We start from the raw sequence: 18652 nt of genomic DNA, 5'->3' as shown, positions 1-18652 counted from the left end.
GTACCGTAAATTGGGAAAGGGCCTTCCCCTTCCCACAGGAATCCTTTATTTGGCCCACTGAGGTGTGGGCTTGAGGTGTTAAATAATAAGATTTTGACTAGGCAGGGATGCTGTACAGAGGGATGCTGGCAGAAGAAGCTGGCTAGATAGCATTCAGTGCACCTGAGGCTGGGGGTGCCCGTGGCAGAACCCTCCTGGCGGCTCAGGGGGTGGACACAGCTTCTCTGCCTCCTGCTCCACGGACTGGCTCCCGTAGGCACTGTCTTCTTTTGCCTCTGCTGGGGGAACAGGAGGGAGTCAGGCCTCGGGCCTCCCACCCTCAGCCCAGATGCACCTTCCAAGCTGGTCCCTTTACCTGTGCTGGGCAGCTTGTCTCGGGTCTCAGGATCTCTTAGCAGTCTGACCCCCTCATGCAGACCCATGTCCGACAAGGCATCCAGAAGACCCCCCAAATCTCCACCAGCCAGCTGATGAGAAAGAGGAGACAGGAGATTGGAGCAATGGCTAGGGTGTGGGGCAGAAAGTCCTGGGGGAGGGGGCTCTGAGATGGGTAAGGCCTCTGTAAGCTGGGCAGGGTACAGACTACCCCACCTTGTAACTACGCAGGAGGCTGCCACTGGGTGAGGGGGTCTTCCTGTATGTGTCCACCAGACTTCGAAGACCCAGTCGCTCAGCCAGTTCTGCCCAGCTGCCTTGGGCTTCTGGCCCATCTAGCATCTGCTCCAGGTTCTGCAGGGCTGCATCCCCTAGTGACAGCCCTGGCCCTGAGGGAACAAATACAGATCTGTGAGGTAGCTCCAGAGCTGGGCAGAGACACATACCTGGACACAGCTTTTGTCCCTGGTAATGTGATACACAAGGCAGACATCGATGGGTGTGGATGGCAGAGAAAGAGCCCTCGTCAAAGTCCTGAAGGAGATCACCTCTGAGAGGAGGCGCCTGAGACTGGAAATGTCTGCCAATCTCACCTGTAGGGCTGGGTGGGGCCAGGGGCGGCTCCGTGGTGTTCTGAGCAGCATTTAGCAGCAGAGTCTTCACCTGGGGAGAAAGAGTGGCCTGTCATCCCAGACCTTAAGCCCGTTCTCCCCAAGTCCATGATCTGCCCACAGCCCCAAGCCCAGGTGGTGTCCGGTGCTCACTTCAGTGTTTCTATTGCCAGGATGCCCTCACCTTGGTGCTGCAAGTGAGGTCAAGAGGTGTATGGCCCCGGAAGTTTCTTTGGGTATCCCTCTCAGGCCCCTCAGAATCAGAGTCGCTCCCAGAGGTAGGGGGTGAGGGCAGAGGGCACAGAGGCTCCTCGTTCTCTGCATGGATGTCAGCACCTGGAAGAGGGAGCCAGTCATCAGAAGAGACTAGTGGAGGGCCCACCCTGAGGACTGAACAACGGCCGGGAAGTCCCCTTTCTCTTTTCTGCCCTGTTCATACAGAGGATGAAACTTACCGGCCTTCAGGAGGAGGCGAGTGAGGGTTGGGGATCCAAGTCCAGCCGCCAGGTGGAGGGGTGTGTTTCCAGCAAATGTCCGGGCATTCACATTAGCATGGAGCTGTGGGGCAGCAAGGAGTGACCAGCATGGTCCAGGAGGCCAAGCCTTCCCACACACCTCTTCATCATTCCTGGTCCTCCCACAGCCCTCCCTATCCCTTCCAGGGTTCATGCCCACCTTGGTAACCAGATGGGTGACCAACCCCAGCTCCTCCATCTCTGTGGCTAGATGCAGGGGTGTTCGGCCCCCTTGCCTCTCCGCTGCCTCCACTTCAGCCCCACTGTCAACTAGCAGATCCAGGCACTCGGGGCTCCGGGCATGAACTGCCAGGTGTACTGGGTATAGTCCTAGAGAAACAGCACACTCAGTCTGCAGCTGTGACCCCCAAGGTGACCTCTGGGCAAACCCTGACCAGGTAACCCCTACTCCTGTCTATCAATCATATAACCTTGGTCCCCACCCTTGTCCCAGACTGGAGGAGGTGGAAAGCTTACCTGCAAAATCAGGCATGTGCAATATTTGGGGCACAGCATGGGTCCCACTATGCAACAGTGCCCGCAACAGTTCTGGGGCTTCAGCACCTGCCCGGAGAGCCAGGTGCACAGCTGAGTCTCCATGCCGATCCAGCAGTGTGGGGTCTGCACCCACCTGCATCAGGAAGCTCACCACCCTTGTCTGCCCAGTGATGACTGCTAGGTGCAGAGGTGTCTGGGGAGGAAGGCGGAGTGAGCCAAGCCCACCCCAGCTTAGGGCTCCCCGCCTTCAACTCCTCATCCCTCACCAGAGGCTTCCCTCTTACCTGGTGTAGGTGGTTAGTGAGGTTGATGACCCCAAGGTACTGGGCATGATAGATGACATGGGCTATCTGCTCAATGACACCAGTCTGCCCATGGATAATGGCCAGGTGCAGCGGCCTGGAGGTTGGAAAGTGAGACTTTGGTCTGGGAAACCCAGCCACCCACAGCATCATCTGCCCTCAAAACTCCACACCTCCGTGGTCTTCTTCACTGGGGCCTGGTGAACCCTGAATGTTACCATCTTAATCCGTTGTCACACCTTGCTCCTGTGCCCCTTTCACAGCTAACAAAATTGAAGGTCGGGGAGAGTACATTTCTTGAACACAACTAGAAAACATTGAGGACCTGAGACCAGATCTGTCCGACTCTAGGGTTCGGCTCTTTGCAGTTTCCTCTACAGGCCCCACTCTCTAGACCTGGTACCAGGAGACCCCCTGGATGTGCCGAGGCCGACGCTTACGTGTCTCCGTTCTCGTCCTGGGCCGTCAGCAGGTGGCGCTGTCCCGCCAGCAGAGCGCGCGCGTCCGCGGTGACGCCGTAGTCCAGCAACGCTCGGGCGCTGCGCTGCGCCAGACCGAACAGGCGCGCGTTGTACTCGCGAGCTGGAGGGGACAGGGCGCGTGGGTGCGGGCCAGGTCACCAGCCCGGCGCGCGCCCGCCTGCCAGCATCCCTGAGACGTACCTCGCTGCAGCGCGTCGGGGGCCTGCGCTCCGCCCTGGGGAGCCTGGGGGGGCGCGCTCGGCTCTTCCGCCGCCTCCCCAGCATCCACGCCCCGCCCAGAGCCGGCCATCTGCGCTCCGCCCCCTCCACCCGGGTAGCAGCCCATTGGGGCCGCGCCGGACTGGTAGGGGTTGTAGGCCAAGGAATGGGGGAAAAAGCCGAGGCTGCCACCTGTGGGCATGGGCAAAGCTGTGAGGTGCCAGCCAGGACTCTCCCAGATTTCTTTTCTAACTTCCTCTTATCCCCTCCACCTCTCCTCTGGCCACTGGCACCCGCTCACCTCCTCCAGCGCCTCCATAACCCCCCGCGGAGCCCCCAGAGCCTCCACCCATGTGGGATCCGCCCCCGAAGGGCTGGGAGAAGGTGGGCAAGGCCTTCCTTCTCTTCCGCTGCACTTCCTCCTTGTCTAGGGGGAACAAGAAACGGGGTGTTAAAATCCAACACATGGGTTGTCGTCAAGCCCGGCCACCAGCAGCCACCTCTAGGGCGCCTCGAGGCCCACCTTGCTCCCTCCAGCCCCCGGGAATCCTGAAGCCCGGCCCCACCTTCCACCAGAGGGTAATAGGTGAACTGTTTGGAGTCGGAGACATCCCCTCCACGCTTGCGCTTCAGCTGCAGGAACACCGTTACAGGCCTCTCTATCTTCATCTTGTGATAGGGCGGTGTCCGGAACACAATAGCATACTGGGGTAGAGGGTCGGAGAAAGACCTTTGGTGTCAAGTGAGGACTTTGCCTAGTTCTGCCTCCAGGGCAGGCCCTAGTCCCTCAGTACCTGTTTATGAACGTCTGTGGGGGAGAAGTCCCCAAAGGCTTGCCATCCATTCTCGTCATCCTCATAGAACCGAACCTCAATGTCATCTACAGAGAAATGTGAAGCTTAGCCGTAGGGAGAATCTGCAGACCCCATGCATTTATCCCGAAGTGCCCCCGCCCCCCAGCCTTACAATCAGTGTCTCTAGTTCCAGAGAGGCCTGCTGCCTCACCTTTCTGCACCTTATCGCAAAGCAAATAAACTTCGTCTCCACCGCGCACAGAACCTGCTGTTTTGTCCATTCGGGAAATCTTCAGGTTTGAGGCCCCTGGAGACTCTATATGATGGGAGACGGGTTAGGGCCACACTGACGGAGCTGGGGGCACAGGAGTCTTCATTCACCAAGACAGAAGCAACACTCAGACTTGCTTAGGCCCACTCATCTGACATGTGGCAGGGCCAGGTTCGAATTCCACAGACTGAAGGTATCCCAAACGCTCCTCTGGGTCCTCACACTGGGTGGGCACCCTCAGGATACTCACTGCTGTCATGGATGGGCTGGGAGATAACCGGCTTCAGAGGCAAGGTGAAGGAGCCATCACTAGCCCGAAGGAAAGCAGAGAAGCGGAGGCGCACGATGCTCAGATCCATGACTTTCTTCAGCTCCTTGGCTTCCTGCTCTAGCTCCCGACGCTCAGCCTCTGGATGGACAGCCTGAGCGTGAGCTCTGGGCTACTCTTCCCCTCTCCTCTTGAAGTACCTCCTGACAACCCTCCGTCGCCATACCTGTAAGGCCCTGAGGCTTGGAACGAAGCCGCTGCCTTTGAAGTTTTTGAATCATAATCTCCATCATGTTCTTCTTGGTTACATGCAGGACACCCAGATTATTAAATCTGATGAGGAGAAGGAGTCAGGGGGCTTTGTCCATGGAGTGCTTTCCCCATGATGCAACTCCCCACCCCCACCCCTCTGACAGGCTCAGCCTGGCTTTGTCCTTCAAGAAAAGTGTTCCTTTTATTTTAGCCCTGGGATTCTGGGGCCAAAGTAAAATCTCTCCCTTTGTTTGCTAGTTACACAGGTGGGACCTGTGACTGGCAGGCTATGAGCATCCCTCTGGGGCCCAGGAATGGGGACACCTACTGAGCAGTCATGTCCTTGGGTCCTACAGACACAGCACAGACGCCCAGCTCCGAACACTGCTTGCCCACCAGACTGTGGGCATGCGCACGAGGTGGGTCACTGTGTGTTACGAGGTCCACCTCAATCTTGGCCAGTCCCTCATAGTTACAGATCTGAGAAGGGCAAAGGATCGTCAATAGTGGCCCCGGGCACACCGTCCCCTAGCCTACCCACCCTGCAGCATCGTCGGAACACACCTTGACAGTAGGGTAGGTCTTTCTGCCTTTCTCACTGGAGGCACCTGGCAGGCCTCCGTGGGAGGGCCCTTCACAGCCATAGCGAAATCTGAAGCCTCGCTGAAGGTTCCACGACAAAGACATGTGGTTAGGAGAGGACCCCCCCCCACCCCCAGTGCAACCACTGGCCATCACTGACCACAATGACCAACAGCGCGTCTCCTGAATATCTCCCCACAACAGACCAGCAGCAACCAACCATCCAATCCCAGTGGCTTCCCTGTCAGTTCCAGCTACCCCACTTGTCCCCAGAGCCGACGCCATCGCACACCTCTGTGGCTCACTCACCTGCTTGGGCTGCTCCACAATCACCAGATAGGGGCCATCAGCTGGAAACAGAGGGGCTTTACTTAGCCAGGATCCCCAAGCCCATCCCTCAGGCAGAGCGGACATGCTCACTCGCCTCCTGGTTCTGGGACACCTAAGGCTAAAGACTCACTGACCTGTCTCTGGGGCTGGATCCTTGGGCTCCACAATGGAGGGGCTGAACTCAAAATCATCATACTCGGGGATGCCATCCAGACCCTGGTTTACAGACAGAGAAGGTGGCTGCTGAATCTGAGCCCTCCTCCTCCGGGCTCCAGGCCCTCAGCAGTCACTGGGCTCCTCCTCAAGCCATAAGGAAGTTGCTTTCTGGGCAAAGTTTGCAGACAGGACAGACGGACAGGCTGAGACAGTCTGGAGACATGCAGAAGCAGGGAAGTGGAGGAGCCTTCGGTAGACAAGCAGAAGAGACCGGGGCACAAGCCGGCTTCAGGGCCAGGCAGCGTGACTCACTGGGTCGTAGCAACTGTCCATGTCTCTGGGCTAGGCCCCACTGTGTCTGGCGGCTTCGGGCCCTTGTTCGGCTTCCCAGAGTTTCAGACGCCCGCCTAAAGTGAAGAGAGGCGCGGGAGGGAGGAGAGGGGGAGAGATCAGGACAGAGGTGGGCAGGAGAGGGGGCCCCAGATTTGGGGGAGGGTCTGATCTCCTCCGGCCGCCCGTCCGGGCGTGGCGGGTAAGATCCGGTGGAGGTCGAGATCCGGAGCGGGGCCGGGCCCGGGAAGGGGCAGAAAGTTAGTGCAGCTTAGGAAAGTCCCGAAAATACCAGGGGGAGGCGGAGCCGGAGGGGCGGGCCTGGAAATGACGCCGGGGCCCCGCCCCCGCGGCGGGAGGGGCGGGAGGCCCGGGCTGCTCCGGGTTCCCCGCGGCGGCCGCAGCCCCCGGGGCTCAGTCGGGGCCTAGCCCGCCTCGCCCCCACTCCGCGGCCTGGAGCAACCTTGGGATTTTCGGCCAGCGTGGAGGACACGGCTGATTCACCCGGGGGCTTTTGTGGGGACATTCCTGCCGTCGGAGGCCTCTTTTCCGAATGGCCCGTAGGCGGGGGCTCTTCCAATGGGGCCCCCGGGGTTCTGCCCGGAGAAGGCGATACGCGCCGCGGGGTGGGGAGAGGAGTTTCCCCTTCCACGGTCTCTAGCGACTCCGGAACGTCTTAGCTTCCCGGATTCTCCCGCTGCACCTGCTCCGGGCGACCGGCCCTTGAGCGCCCAGCCCCACAACCATTTGTAAAACGCGTGTGCCCATCACAGCGGTTTGCGTTTTCAGCCCTCATGTCTGGTGTGCGTGGTGAGTGCCAGTGGCGGCAGCATGCACGTGCAAGTGAGCATTCGTCCACACAGGTGAGTCCTGGAGCTGTTCGGTGTGGGCAGACGTCCGTGCACGTCTGCATGCCCGCGCTCAGGCGCTGGTGCACAGGTGGCCTTGTGCCCGCGTGCGTGCGTGCGGGGCTGACACCGGGCCGGCTGTGCGCAGGCCAGCCAAAGGACGGGCTTACGTGTCGGTGCGTGCCAGGGTGTCCCGTCCGTGTGCGCGCTCTGGAGGTGGTGTCCAGCCCCAGACTGTCACCCAAGCCCCTCCTCCCTCCCTCTCCATTCCCGGGCCACTCAGGGGTCTGGCCCCGGCCACTCACCGTGGTGGCGGCTCTGGTTCCGGCTTCTTTCCGAACCCTACCCTGGACCGGTCGGTGCTCCTCTCGGGCCGCCGGGCTCCAGCCGGGAAAGCCCCTTTCTGCCCCCCGAGGGGGGGAATTCCCGTGACGTCCCTGTGCGTCACTCCTCAAGCCCTTTCTTTATTGGCTGGAAGTTTCACTCCAGGACTCTTGTAGCCAACCCGGAGCGACGCAGGCGCGCCCCTAACGGGGAAGGCTGGCTCGGGGCTGGTCGCCGGGTGTCACCCCGCGCCAGTTCTGCTGCCGAGCGGCGAGGCGGGGCGGCGAAGCCAGCGCGATGCGGGGCTCGGATCTCTGCACCGTCCCAGGCTTGCCCCGGACGGCCTGGGAGCCCACGGGGGCCACCCGGCTCTTGCTGCGCCTAGCTCTCGGCTGTCTCCGAAACTGGGGAACTCCGGGGAAACGGGCCAGCCCCGACACTCGGGTCCCTCCGGACGGGGACCTCGATGCTGGGAAGTTAAGGGAAGAGGAAGGAGGCCGATCTTGCGGTCAGCCCCAGATTGCCATCTAGCGGCCTTTCTGGATCCACAAGGAAACGCTGGGGTCAACTGTGTCAGTTTCATGGATTCTGGAAGAGACGCGGGGTTTAAAATGTATTCTCTAAGTGGCGGGTTCACAAGGGCCCAGGCTTTCAGCATGACCTGTTGGCGGAGCAGTGCTCTGGCGGGTGTGAGCGAGGGGAGGAGATGTTTATCTGGGAGTCAGTCGCAGGCCTCGCTCATACACCACAGATGTCTGGACTATTGGAATTGAAAGGCAACCAACCGGATATGCTGATATACGCCTGCAGCCCTGGCTTTCGTGAGACCGAGACAGGAGGATCCCCCGTTTGAAGCCACCCTATCTCAACACGCACGCACACAAAGGTGTCCAAAGTATAATATTTCAAACTTGCTCCAGTGTCGAAAATGGCTCTTGGTTTGTGGCTGTTGCTCAGTGGTGTGCTCTGCATGTGTGAGGTCCGGCTACCATCATAAAAGGCGATGGGAGGCTGGGGAGGTAGGTCAGCAGTTAAACGTCCAGTACTGCTTTCCCAAGGGGATGGAAGTTCTGTTCCCAGTATCCACTTGGGAAAGCTCACAAGTGTCTGAAACTGCAACATCAGAGGATCACATGTCTGTCTCCCAGAGTACTGAATTCATGTGCACATTTCCTGTTCCCACCTCCACATCAAACCCCACACAATTACAAATAAAAAATCTATTTAAAAAGTCATTCTGAACACTTGCTCAACTATGTTCATAGCAGCATTATTCGTAATAACTAGAACCTGGAAACAATGTAGATGCCCCTCAATGGAAGAATGGATAAAGAAAATGTGGTACATATACACACAATGGAGTACTGATAAGCAGTAAAAACAATGACATCAGGAAATTTGCAGACAAATGGATGGAACTAGAAAATATCATCCTGAGTGAGGTAACCCAGACTCGGAAGGACAAACATGGTATGTACTCACTCATAAGTGGATGTAAAGCAAAGGATAACCAGACTGCAACCCACAGTTCCAGAGAAACTAGCTAGGACCCTAGGAGGGACGCATGGATTGCCCTGGGAAGGGGAAATAGACGAGATCTCCATCAGTAAACTGAGGATGGGGGGGCAATGGAGGGTAGGGGATGGGGAATGAGAACATGAGGGAATGGATGGTTGAGCTGGAACAGGGATGGAGTGGGAGAACAATGAAAGATACCATGATAGAGGGAGACACCATGGGGATTGGGAGAAACGGGTGCTAGGGAAGTTCCCAGGAATCCACAAGGATGACCCCAGCTTAGACTACTAGCAGAAGTGGAGAGGGTGCCTGAGCTGGCTTACCCCAGGAATCAGATCGGTGAAAACCCTAACTGTCATCATAGAGCCTTCATCCAGTGACTGATGGAAGCAGATGCAGAAATCCACAGCCAGGCACCAGGCCAAGCTCTGGGAGTCCAATCAAGGAGAGGGATTCTATGAGCAAGGGGCATCAAGATCATGATGGGAAACCTACAGAGACAACCAAACCAAACTAGTGGGAACTCATTAACTTTAGAACATCAGCAGTGGAGCCTCCATGGGACTGGACTAGGCCCTCTGCATAAGCGAGACAGTTGTGTAGCTTGATCTGCTTTAGGGGCCCCCTGGCAGTAGGATCAGGATCCATCCCTGGTGCATGAAATGGCTTTCTGGAGCCCACTAACTGTGGTGGGACATCTTGCACAGCCTTGATGCAGGGGGATGGGCTTGGACCTGCCTCAACTGAATGTACCAGGCTCTGCTGACTCCCCATGGGAGGTCTTACCTTGTCAAAGGAGGGAATGGGGGGGTGGGTTAGGGGGAAAAGCTGGGGAAGGAGAGGAGGGAAGAGAAGGGGCAGATCTGTGGTTGGTATATAGAATGCATTTAAAAAAAAAAAAAACTTGCTGGGCGGTGGTGGCGCACGCCTGTAATCCCAGCACTCGGGAGGCAGAGGCAGGTGGATCTCTGTGAGTTCGAGGCCAGCCTGGGCTACCAACTGAGTTCCAGGAAAGGCACGAAGCTACACAGAGAAACCCTGTCTTGGAAAACAAGAACAACAACAACACATCTTAATAAAAAATAAAGTTTAAAAATAAGATAAAGTCTTTAAAGAGAGAATAAAATAATATTAAAAAGATAAGCCATGTAAGGATGGAAAGTAAAAAAAAAAAAAAAAGCTATCCTGAGCTGGGTGGTGGCGGCACACTTTAATCCCAGCACTCAGGAGGCAGAGGCAGGTAGATCTCTGTGAGTTGGAGGCTAGCCTGGTCTACAGAGCAAGTTTCAGGACAGCCAGCGCTGTTACACAGAAAAACCGTGTCTCAGGAGAAAACAAACAAACCAAATAATATAAATAAAATAAAAAGCCACATTGAAAATGACCTTTCACACTCTGTGACCTCCTTGAACACATATGTCTATAAGAATTTACAGCATGGACCTCGTGTCTGGACCTCTGGTGTCAGCTTTCCCTGTAGGAGCTGTGTGTGTGCAATGCATCTCCATTTCTGGAGACAGACTCTTTCAGGGCTCTCCTATGACTTTCCCGGATCTTTAGCACATGATTATAGACTTGCTCCAGCATCAGGAAGGGAGTGGTATTAATTCTTATCTCCTCCACTCTTACACTGAATGTTTGAGACAGGATTTTTTTTTTCAGATTTTTTGTTTTTCAGATTTTTTTTAAATGTTTAGGGTATTTGCATAGACTACAGGTTGGGTTTATCTAATCTGAATAGATGGAACTATCCACTTTAGATTAGGGGTACCAACCTGTATCCACTTACACTGTTGATGAAGCCAGGGCTCAAAGAGGCTTAACACAAGCAACCATAAAGAGAGAGAATAGACTGATTTTTTTTTTTCCAAGACAGAGTTTCTCTGTGTAGCTCTGGCTATCCTGGAACTCGATCTGTAGACCAGGCTGGCCTTGAACTCACAGAGATCCGCCTGGCTCTGCCTCCCTAGTGCTGGGTTCAAAGGCGTGTGCCACCACTGCCTGGCTGTCATTCCGATTTCAGTATAAGGATTTATACTTCTGCATCCAGTCCCAGCATAATGCCTGGTCCAGAGAAGATGCATCAGAAATCTGCTCCATCCATTTGTCAATAAACAGTGAGGACTACTCTGGAAAAACAATGTCCCTGCTTGCAGATGGAAATCAAGTAGACGTATGCCATTTCTACGTTCTGCTGAGGAAAATTAAGTAGGCAGGAAGATGGGTGTGAGTGACCAGGCATTTCAAATAGTAGTCAGGGAGAGCCACTTTGAAGAGGTGACGTTTATACAGTGACTGGAAGGCTGGACATCCTGACATAGGCCTTTAATCCTGGCACTCAGGAGGCATGTTGATTTCTGTGAGTTCAAGGCCAGCTAGGACTTTATAGAAAGACTCTTTCTCAAAAACAAAACAAAACAAAACAAACAAACAAACAGAAAAGATAGTGACTTGAAATAAGCTAGGGAGCGTGTCACCTTTTGTATCTAGAAGAGGACCATTTGTGAGTGGGGCTGAACACTTCAAAGGTTCCACAGGAGTGTGCAGCATATCTGAGGGATAGCAAGCCTGTGCAGATGGACAGATGGACTAAGGCAAGAATTTGGGGGACAGGGCTGTAGATTAGACTAGAGCATTTTCCTAGCATGAACAAGGCTCCGAGTTCAATTTCCAGTACTCTGTCTCCAAAAGGATCAGGGGGCAGGGAATTTGGATGCATTTGTTCTGACGAGGATAGGCAGTGGAATGGCAATGCCATAGATCTAAAAGAGTGTATGGTATACCAAACAAAGGAGGGAGGCCAGGGTCCAATAAATGGAGGCTTGGACTTGGAGGGGGGTTAGGTAAAACACATACACATAAAATAAAAATAAACATATCTTTAAAAAAAGGAAGCCGGGCGGTGGTGGCGCACGCCTGTAATCCCAGCACTTGGGAGGCAGAGATAAGCAGATCTCTGTGAGTTTGAGGCCAGCCTGGGCTACCAAGTGAGTTCCAGGAAAAGTGCAAAGCTACACAGGGAAACCCTGTCTCGAAAAACCTAAAAAAAAAAAAAAGGAACTTCTGCCTTAATGGTAACTTAAAATGCCTGTGAGTCAGTCACTTGAGTGGAAATATTGAAGGGCAAGAGAGTGATTCACAGAAGTCATTTTGCCTTGAAAAGTTGAAGCTGGGCACTAAGTCAATGCAGTGGATGGTGTTCGACGCTTTGCCAGGTTAGGGGGTCGAGGACTAAGCAATGAATGCTCAAATAATCAGAGGTTGCAGAGATGGGCCAATAGGGACCAGAACAGGGCACATGGCCAGTGAAATGGATGAGAACTGAGAAAACCCAGTGCCTCTTCCTCAGGGAAGACTATTTCAAAGTGCAGATGATGAACTGTGCTGTGGAATAATCCTTCTGTACACTGTGAATGTGTTGCTCTCATTGTCAATAAAAAGCTGATTGGCTGATGGCTAGGCAGGATTTTCAGGGCAGAGAGAATGCTGGGAAGAAGAGGGGTGTAGTCTCAGAGTCAGTCAGGAGGAGATGCCATGAGAGGCAGAGTGAACAGGATGGGAAGTACAAACATCAGGTAAATGAGCCTCGGGGCAGCACTTAATAGAAATGAGTTAAATTACAAGAGCTAGCTAAAAACAAGCCTAAGCTATTGGCCAGGCATTCATAATTAATATTAAGTCCCTGTGTGGTTATTTGGGAGCAGCTGGCAGGACAGAGTTGACTGGTGGTCCTGATGAAAAACTCTGCCTACACAACTGTTGGGGTGAACATCCTTTTCTCTAGGGACTCAGCTACTATTTCTGCTACCCCTTGGCTACTGTCTCCCAATTAGTAAGCCCTGGATGAAAAGGAATACCTATGCCCTAATATCCCTCGGCGCTGTTGTTTCTAGCAGGTGGGTGGGTGGAGATATAGGTGTGTGCCGTGTGGCTCATTCTGCAATTCCTGCATCCTAATATCATCTTGCATGAGAACATTCATATGTATTTTTGGTGTGTGTGGAGTTTCTGCACTACCATTGCCACTTAGAAAGAAGAAGCATCACAAGAAGAAGAAGGAACAGGAAGAGCGGAGAGTGAACCAGAGCTGGTCCAATTCCACACCCCATGCCTTGGCCTTAGACTTGTGGAAAACACTTGTACAGGATTCTGGGGCAAGCCAGCACTGACACACCCAGTGCTCTAGCAATGTCACTTTTCAGTGTGAGGGTCTTGCGTCATGGATCCATCACCATCTTTCCTCTGGTCATTTAAAAAAAATTTTTCTCTTCTCTTCTCTTCTCTTCTCTTCTCTTCTCTTCTCTTCTCTTCTCTTCTTTTCTTTTTTTTTGTATGTGGAGCTGAGGATCGAACCCAGGGCCTTGCACTTGCTAGGCAAGCGCTCTACCACTGAGCTAAATCCCCAACCCTAAAAAATATTTTCTTGATGGGCAGGGATGGCACATCCCTCTAATCTTAGCACTCAGGAGGCAGAGACAGGTGGATCTCTGTGAGTCTGAGGCCAGCCTGATCTACAGACTGAGTTCCAGGACAGCCAGGGCTACACAGAGAAATCCTGACTTAAAAAAAAAAAAAAATCTTATTTTTTGAAGTTCTAATAGTTACGTCTTTCCCCCTTTTCTTTCCTCTATCCAATTCCCCCCATGCACTCCCTGGATCCCTCTCAAATTCACGGTCTCTTTTTCTTTGTTGTTACACACACACACACACACACACACACACACACACACACGCTACAGTCTTAGTGTTTCTTGCATATGTATGATCACAGAACTGACCACTGGATATTGAATAACCAGCTAGGAGGCTCTTCCCTGAAGAAGACTTCTCTTGCTCTCATATTCCACAGTTGCCCATAGTTCTTTGCCCAGGGCTGAGGCTTCCTCAACTTCCCTTCCATGCTAGTGTGTCCACTGGTATTGTTCAGGTCAGGCAGCCATATTAGTGAGACTTCATGGATGTCTGATTACTTTTGAAATCTACTCTTGCAGAGCTCTAAGGAAGACAAGCATTTTCCTCCAGACCGGGCTGTAGCTTTCTCTAAGGATCCTGTCACTTCTGCATCACCAAGGTGTTTGTCCTCCTTGGTCAGACTTGAAGCCTCCTCTCAAGCCACTTTTGCCTTCTAAGAGGAGACGTTTGTAAACAGAGGGAGCTTTTTGTTCTATCTCCCGATCTCTAATATCTGGCATTTGCTTTCCAAATTACTAGAGGTGTATATTAATTATAAATGCTTGGCCGATGGCTCAGGCTTACATTTAAACTTATATTTAAATTAAGCCATTTCTATTAATCTATGTATTGCCACAGGGCCATGGTTTTACTGATCCTCTGGCATCTTGCTTCTTGTGTGACTCAATTGAGCCTCTCCCTTGACCTTGCCCCTCTTCATCTGAGTCCTCAGTTTGATTGGTCCACCTAAGCTTATCCTGACTCGACATTGGCCAAACAGCTTTATTATCAACCAATGAGAGCAACACACATTCACAGCTTACAGAAAGACATCCCACAGCAGGGTAGGGAGAGGGGAGAACCTGGGAGGAGTTTATATGAAATATAAAATATACTGAATGTAATCCTAATTTAAAAAAAGCATCAGATGCGTTGCTGTGCATGTACAATGCCAGCACTTCTCAGGGGAGATTGGAAGCAGGGCCTGGAAGCCTGAAACCTAGATAGCCAGGTGTAGTGTGGAAGAAATAAGAGAGCCTGCTTCAACAAGGTGTTAAGATAGAACCAACTCCCAAAAGATGTCTTATGACCTCCACATCCATGCCTGCCTTCACACACACATAAAAATTAATTTAAAAATGTTCCCATCTCCCAAAGAAGAGAAAGTGCCTGTACTCTAATAACTCTTAAATAACTCATGAGTCTGTGCTTTGTAACAAAGGGAAAAGCTTTCCTTGTAGTAAATGCTAAGGAATAAACAGAAGACATGTTGGTTTCTAAAGTCACCATTGTCGGGTGGTGGTGGCGTATGCCTTTACTCCCAGCACTAGAGAGGTGGAGACAGGAATATAAGGCAGGTAGAGACAGGATCTCAGCCCCCGTTTTGGTCTGAGGATCCAGAGAGGTAAGAACTCCCTGCTGGCTGCTGCTCTGCTTCTCTGATCTTTCAGCTTTCACCCTGATATCTGACTCCTGGTTTTTATTTGATAAGACTAATTAGGATCACACTTCATCTGGCATCCAACTTTTGGGGCACAAATTCACAAAAAAGCCCCTTGCCTGTGGCTTTGCAGTCACTGGCATATGCCAGAGGTGCACATGGGGGCTCCTGCCGAGTCACTGCCCCACTGGCTAGGTTTTCCTTTTATCTCCAGCCCTCTGAGCAAGTCTAGGATTTCGTAGCCCCTCACCACAGGCCAGCCATCAGGCAGCTCCTGTCACGCCTGCTTCTTTCCCAGCATTCCCTGTGCGTGTTCTAGACAACAGGCTCCCTCTCCCAGTGGGTTGTGGGATTTCCCTGCCCCCCCCCCCCCCTTGGGCTGCTGCCACACTGCCTTAACACCCACTTGGGCTTCTCCTGTTCTATGCAGCAGCAGCCAACCTCACACTTCATCATCTACACTCATCATCGTCAGCAGATTAGGGGAGGCAACTGGGAATTCTTAAAGGGGGATTAGTTTAAAAAAGAGAGAGTTTTTTCCCCACATTAAAAAATGGGAAACACTATTACAATGGAGGGCGTTAGGTCTCTGTGTGATTACACAATGGATGGTGACCTGGCTGTAGGCGGAGGATTGCTATTGCCTGGGTTTATAATCGAATACCCAGAGAACTTGAAGATGATGGATGAACTGAGAGGTATAAGGAGACTTAGAGGAGGATTTTGACTTGAGAACTTGAGGACAAGATGGAAGATGAGGAAGAGCCAGATGGGGAAGTACTAGATGGGTAAGAACGAGATGAAAACCTAGATGAGGAGGCAGAATTAAGATAGAATTTAGAAGCCGGGCAGCGGTGGCGCACGCCTGTAATCCCAGCACTGGGAGGCAGAGGCAGGTGGATCTCTGTGAGTTCAAGGCCAGCCTGGTCTACAGAGTGAGTTCCAGGAAAGGTGCAAAGCTACAAAGAGAAACCCTGTCTCAAAAAACAAAAAAACAAACAAAAAAAGAAAAAAGAAAAGAAAAGAAAGAAAAAAGAAAAAGAAAGAACCTAGCAGGGACAGTAGATAAAGGTAGAGAAATCAGATCAGGCAAGAAAGGAGCCAGGCATGAGAGCAGAACTGAAGCTGTGTAGACAGGATTTTATCCAGAGGAATAAAGTAGACGGACAAAAAGCTCGGTGTACTTAGATTCCTTTCCTGAAAATAATTCTCGCAGTTCGTAGCTTCTCTTCTGGGCCTCTGGGAAGAATATTATTAAGGCTGGTTCATTAATAATAGTCAAAAGGGTGGGTGGTTTTTAGTCATTTAGTGGGTTATGGATATTTGTCATCATTTAGGAAGGTTACAACTTGTTATTGGTGATGGTCAGGGGAAAAGGTTGAACACAGATTAGATTCAGGGATCTCATTCTAAAAAGAAAGCGGGGAGGGGATACAGAAATAGGATAAAAGACTGGGCAGTGGTAGCACACGCCTTTAATCTCAGCACTTGTGAGGTAGAGGCAGGTGGATCTCTAGGAGTTCGGGGTCAGCCTGGTCTACAGAGCAAGTTTCAGGACAGGCTCCAAAGCTAAGGGAAACCCTGTCTCGAAAAACCAAAAAACAAACAAATAAAAAACAAAACAAAACAAAAAAACAAAACCCCCAACAACCCCCAAAACAAAAACCAAATAAAAAAATACCCCTCAAAACAAACAAAAAACAAAAAGAGAAAGTAATAGGATAAAAAGATAGATTATTAAATCTACTTTAAAAAAGCAATTACTACTTTTTATGTATTGATACAAATTTAAGGTTATTTTAGTTAGAACATATTGTGCATATTTTTCTACTCTTGTTTAAAGTATTATACCTATACAGCTCATCTGACAATGTAACGTAAGTTTATAGTCCTTGAAAATTATTATCACAAACCATTTAGGATATAAAGAAATGCAGGTTAACAGTCACCTATTACAATCAAACTTGTAGTCATGTTAGGTATGTTCTCAAGATGAAAGATATATTTTAGATAGGCAAGTGGTCTTCAAACACTTTAGAGATCTACAGAATATGGCATTTAAGATGTTTTAATAACAAGTTTTTTGTTTTTTTGTTTTTGGGGTGTGTGTGTGTGTGTGTGTGTGTGTGTGTGTGTGTTTGTGTGTGTGTGTGTGTGTGTGTGTGTGTGACAATGAGACATGTCTACTCCTGGCAGCACCAATCTACTTCAGAGAAGATGATGGGCGTCAAAGAAACTCCATATGGAGTTTGCTTTCCTTGTGGCAAATGCTAGCCACTGGACAAGAAATTGCCCTTGCCTGGACTGCTGACAGAATGCTGTCCAAAGTGGACAAGCAGGACAGAAAAGAAATTGACTGCAGAACTTTGCCAAGACAAGGTGGGACAGTCCTTCAAAAATCCTGGTTTTTATTGATAAGACTAATTAGGATTGCGCTTCAGATATTGTCATGATTCAGCTGTTGTTTTTTATAATAGGAGAATTCTGGTGAGTGGTTTTTCATTTCCTGTTGTAGAATATTAATTTAAGATGTGTTACATTTGTTTATGCTGTGGAACATTTGTTTAATGATGCAAAGATGTGTTGCATTCCTTTATGTTGCATTTGTTTAACTCTGTGAAGCTGTGTTGCTGTGCCTGTATAAAACACCTGATGGTCTAATAAAGAACTGAAAATAGCAAGGCAGGAGAAAAGATAGGCAGGGCTGGCAGGCAGACAGACTAAAGAGAAGGAGAAATCTGGGAGGAAAAGGAAAGAGAAGAAAGAGTAAGAGAACAAAGAGAGGAGGATGTTAGGGGTCAGGCACCCAGCTACCCAGCCAGCCTCGGAGTAAGAGTGAAATTAAGATACACAGAAGTAAGAAAAGGAAAAAGCCCAGAGGCAGAAGGTAGATGGGATAATTTAAGTCAAGAAAAAAAAACTGTCTAGAAACAAGCCAAGCTAAGGCCAGGCATTTATAAGTAAAAACAAGCCTCAGTATGTGCATTGATTTGGGAGCTGGGTGGAGGCCCCCCAAAGAGTCAAAGAGAAAAAACAACAAAACAACATTTTCCTTTTTAAAAAAAGATTTATTTTTAATTATGTGTTTGTCTGTCTGTGGGTATGTGCAAGTGAATGTAAAGGCCAGAAGAGTGCATCAGATCTTCTGGAGCTGGAATTACAGGCAACTAGGAGCCACTCAACATTGGTGCCTGGACCCAGGTTCAGATCTCTCTCTCTCTCCAACCTCCATAAATGGTTTTCTTTGCTTCCCAGCAGGGGTCAGCCTGTAGGCCTCTAGCATCTTCTCCACTTGGAAAGATTGAGAGACATACATTTGTCCTTTCCCTTTCTTCATGGGGCGGCCTAGTGCAACTCTGTCCCCCAAGCTGGAGATGTTGTTAGAGAACACTCAGGAGACCAGGCCTATGAGCATCTCTCACAGAAGGGAAGCAAGGGATAGAGAGCCTCATCTGAGGGTCCAGCTACCACTTCCCATCTGCCTGTGCACAATCCTGCCCTAGCTGCTCATGGTCTATGGCAGGGGTTGAAGGCTGACTGGGGTTCGAACCCCAGTGATGAAGCTATCATGAACCATCACCATGCTGGGGTGGGCTTCTCAGGTGATACAGGTGCCTGAGTGTTGTGGAATATTACTTAACTATATAAAGATGCATTACATTTGTTTCTTCTTGCCTGCCTAAGGCACTTGATTGATCTAATAAAAAACAGAACAGCCAATGGCTAGTGTGTAGAGGAACAGACAGGGCTGGTGGGCAGAGAGAATAAGTAGGAGGAAGAATTTAGGCTTAAAAGGAAGAAAGAATGAGGGAATAAGAGAGGGAGATTCCTGAGGTCAGCCAGCTAGGCAGCTGCCAGACAGACAGAGTAGAACATACAGAATGAA

At 51.1% G+C, this 18652-nt stretch overlaps 1 protein-coding gene across 4 annotated transcripts; it reads right to left on the bottom strand.

Annotated features, from left to right (window-relative positions):
- Positions 1-6: 6 nt before the first annotated feature.
- Nfkb2 (nuclear factor kappa B subunit 2) lies at positions 7-7210 on the bottom strand. 4 transcript variants are annotated; one of them, XM_036171388.1, is made up of 23 exons: positions 7118-7210; positions 5947-6041; positions 5613-5694; positions 5458-5498; positions 5131-5229; positions 4895-5046; positions 4541-4647; positions 4297-4455; positions 3987-4091; positions 3776-3861; positions 3548-3686; positions 3283-3408; positions 2964-3173; positions 2742-2883; positions 2284-2398; positions 1979-2192; positions 1662-1831; positions 1442-1544; positions 1171-1322; positions 969-1038; positions 592-764; positions 356-467; positions 7-275 (listed from the first exon to the last, which is right to left on the bottom strand). In XM_036171388.1, exons 2-23 carry the CDS (start codon positions 5965-5967, stop codon positions 154-156), a joined length of 2700 nt encoding a protein of 899 aa, XP_036027281.1. In that variant the 5' UTR covers positions 5968-6041; positions 7118-7210; the 3' UTR covers positions 7-153. The 4 variants fall into 4 exon arrangements, with proteins under 4 accessions (XP_036027281.1, XP_036027263.1, XP_036027272.1 ...); XM_036171370.1 differs by having other exon boundaries at positions 7-278; positions 7118-7209; XM_036171379.1 differs by lacking the exon at positions 7118-7210 and having other exon boundaries at positions 5947-6258.
- Positions 7211-18652: the final 11442 nt, after the last annotated feature.

Source organism: Onychomys torridus, chromosome 1, assembly GCF_903995425.1.
Source record: "Onychomys torridus chromosome 1, mOncTor1.1, whole genome shotgun sequence".
Taxonomy (NCBI): domain Eukaryota; kingdom Metazoa; phylum Chordata; class Mammalia; order Rodentia; family Cricetidae; genus Onychomys; species Onychomys torridus.
The sequence above is the reverse complement of the archived record's forward strand: the minus strand, read 5'-3'. Positions and strand labels throughout refer to the sequence as shown.

Coding starts and splice junctions, on each gene's coding strand:
- Nfkb2 (XM_036171370.1), bottom strand. CDS start 5,967: ATGGACAGTTGCTACGACCCA. Junction 5,230..5,457: donor TTGTGGAGCAGCCCAAGCAG/GTGAGTGAGCCA, acceptor TGGAACCTTCAG/CGAGGCTTCAGATTTCGCTA. Junction 4,456..4,540: donor CAAGCCTCAGGGCCTTACAG/GTATGGCGACGG, acceptor CTGTCCATCCAG/AGGCTGAGCGTCGGGAGCTA.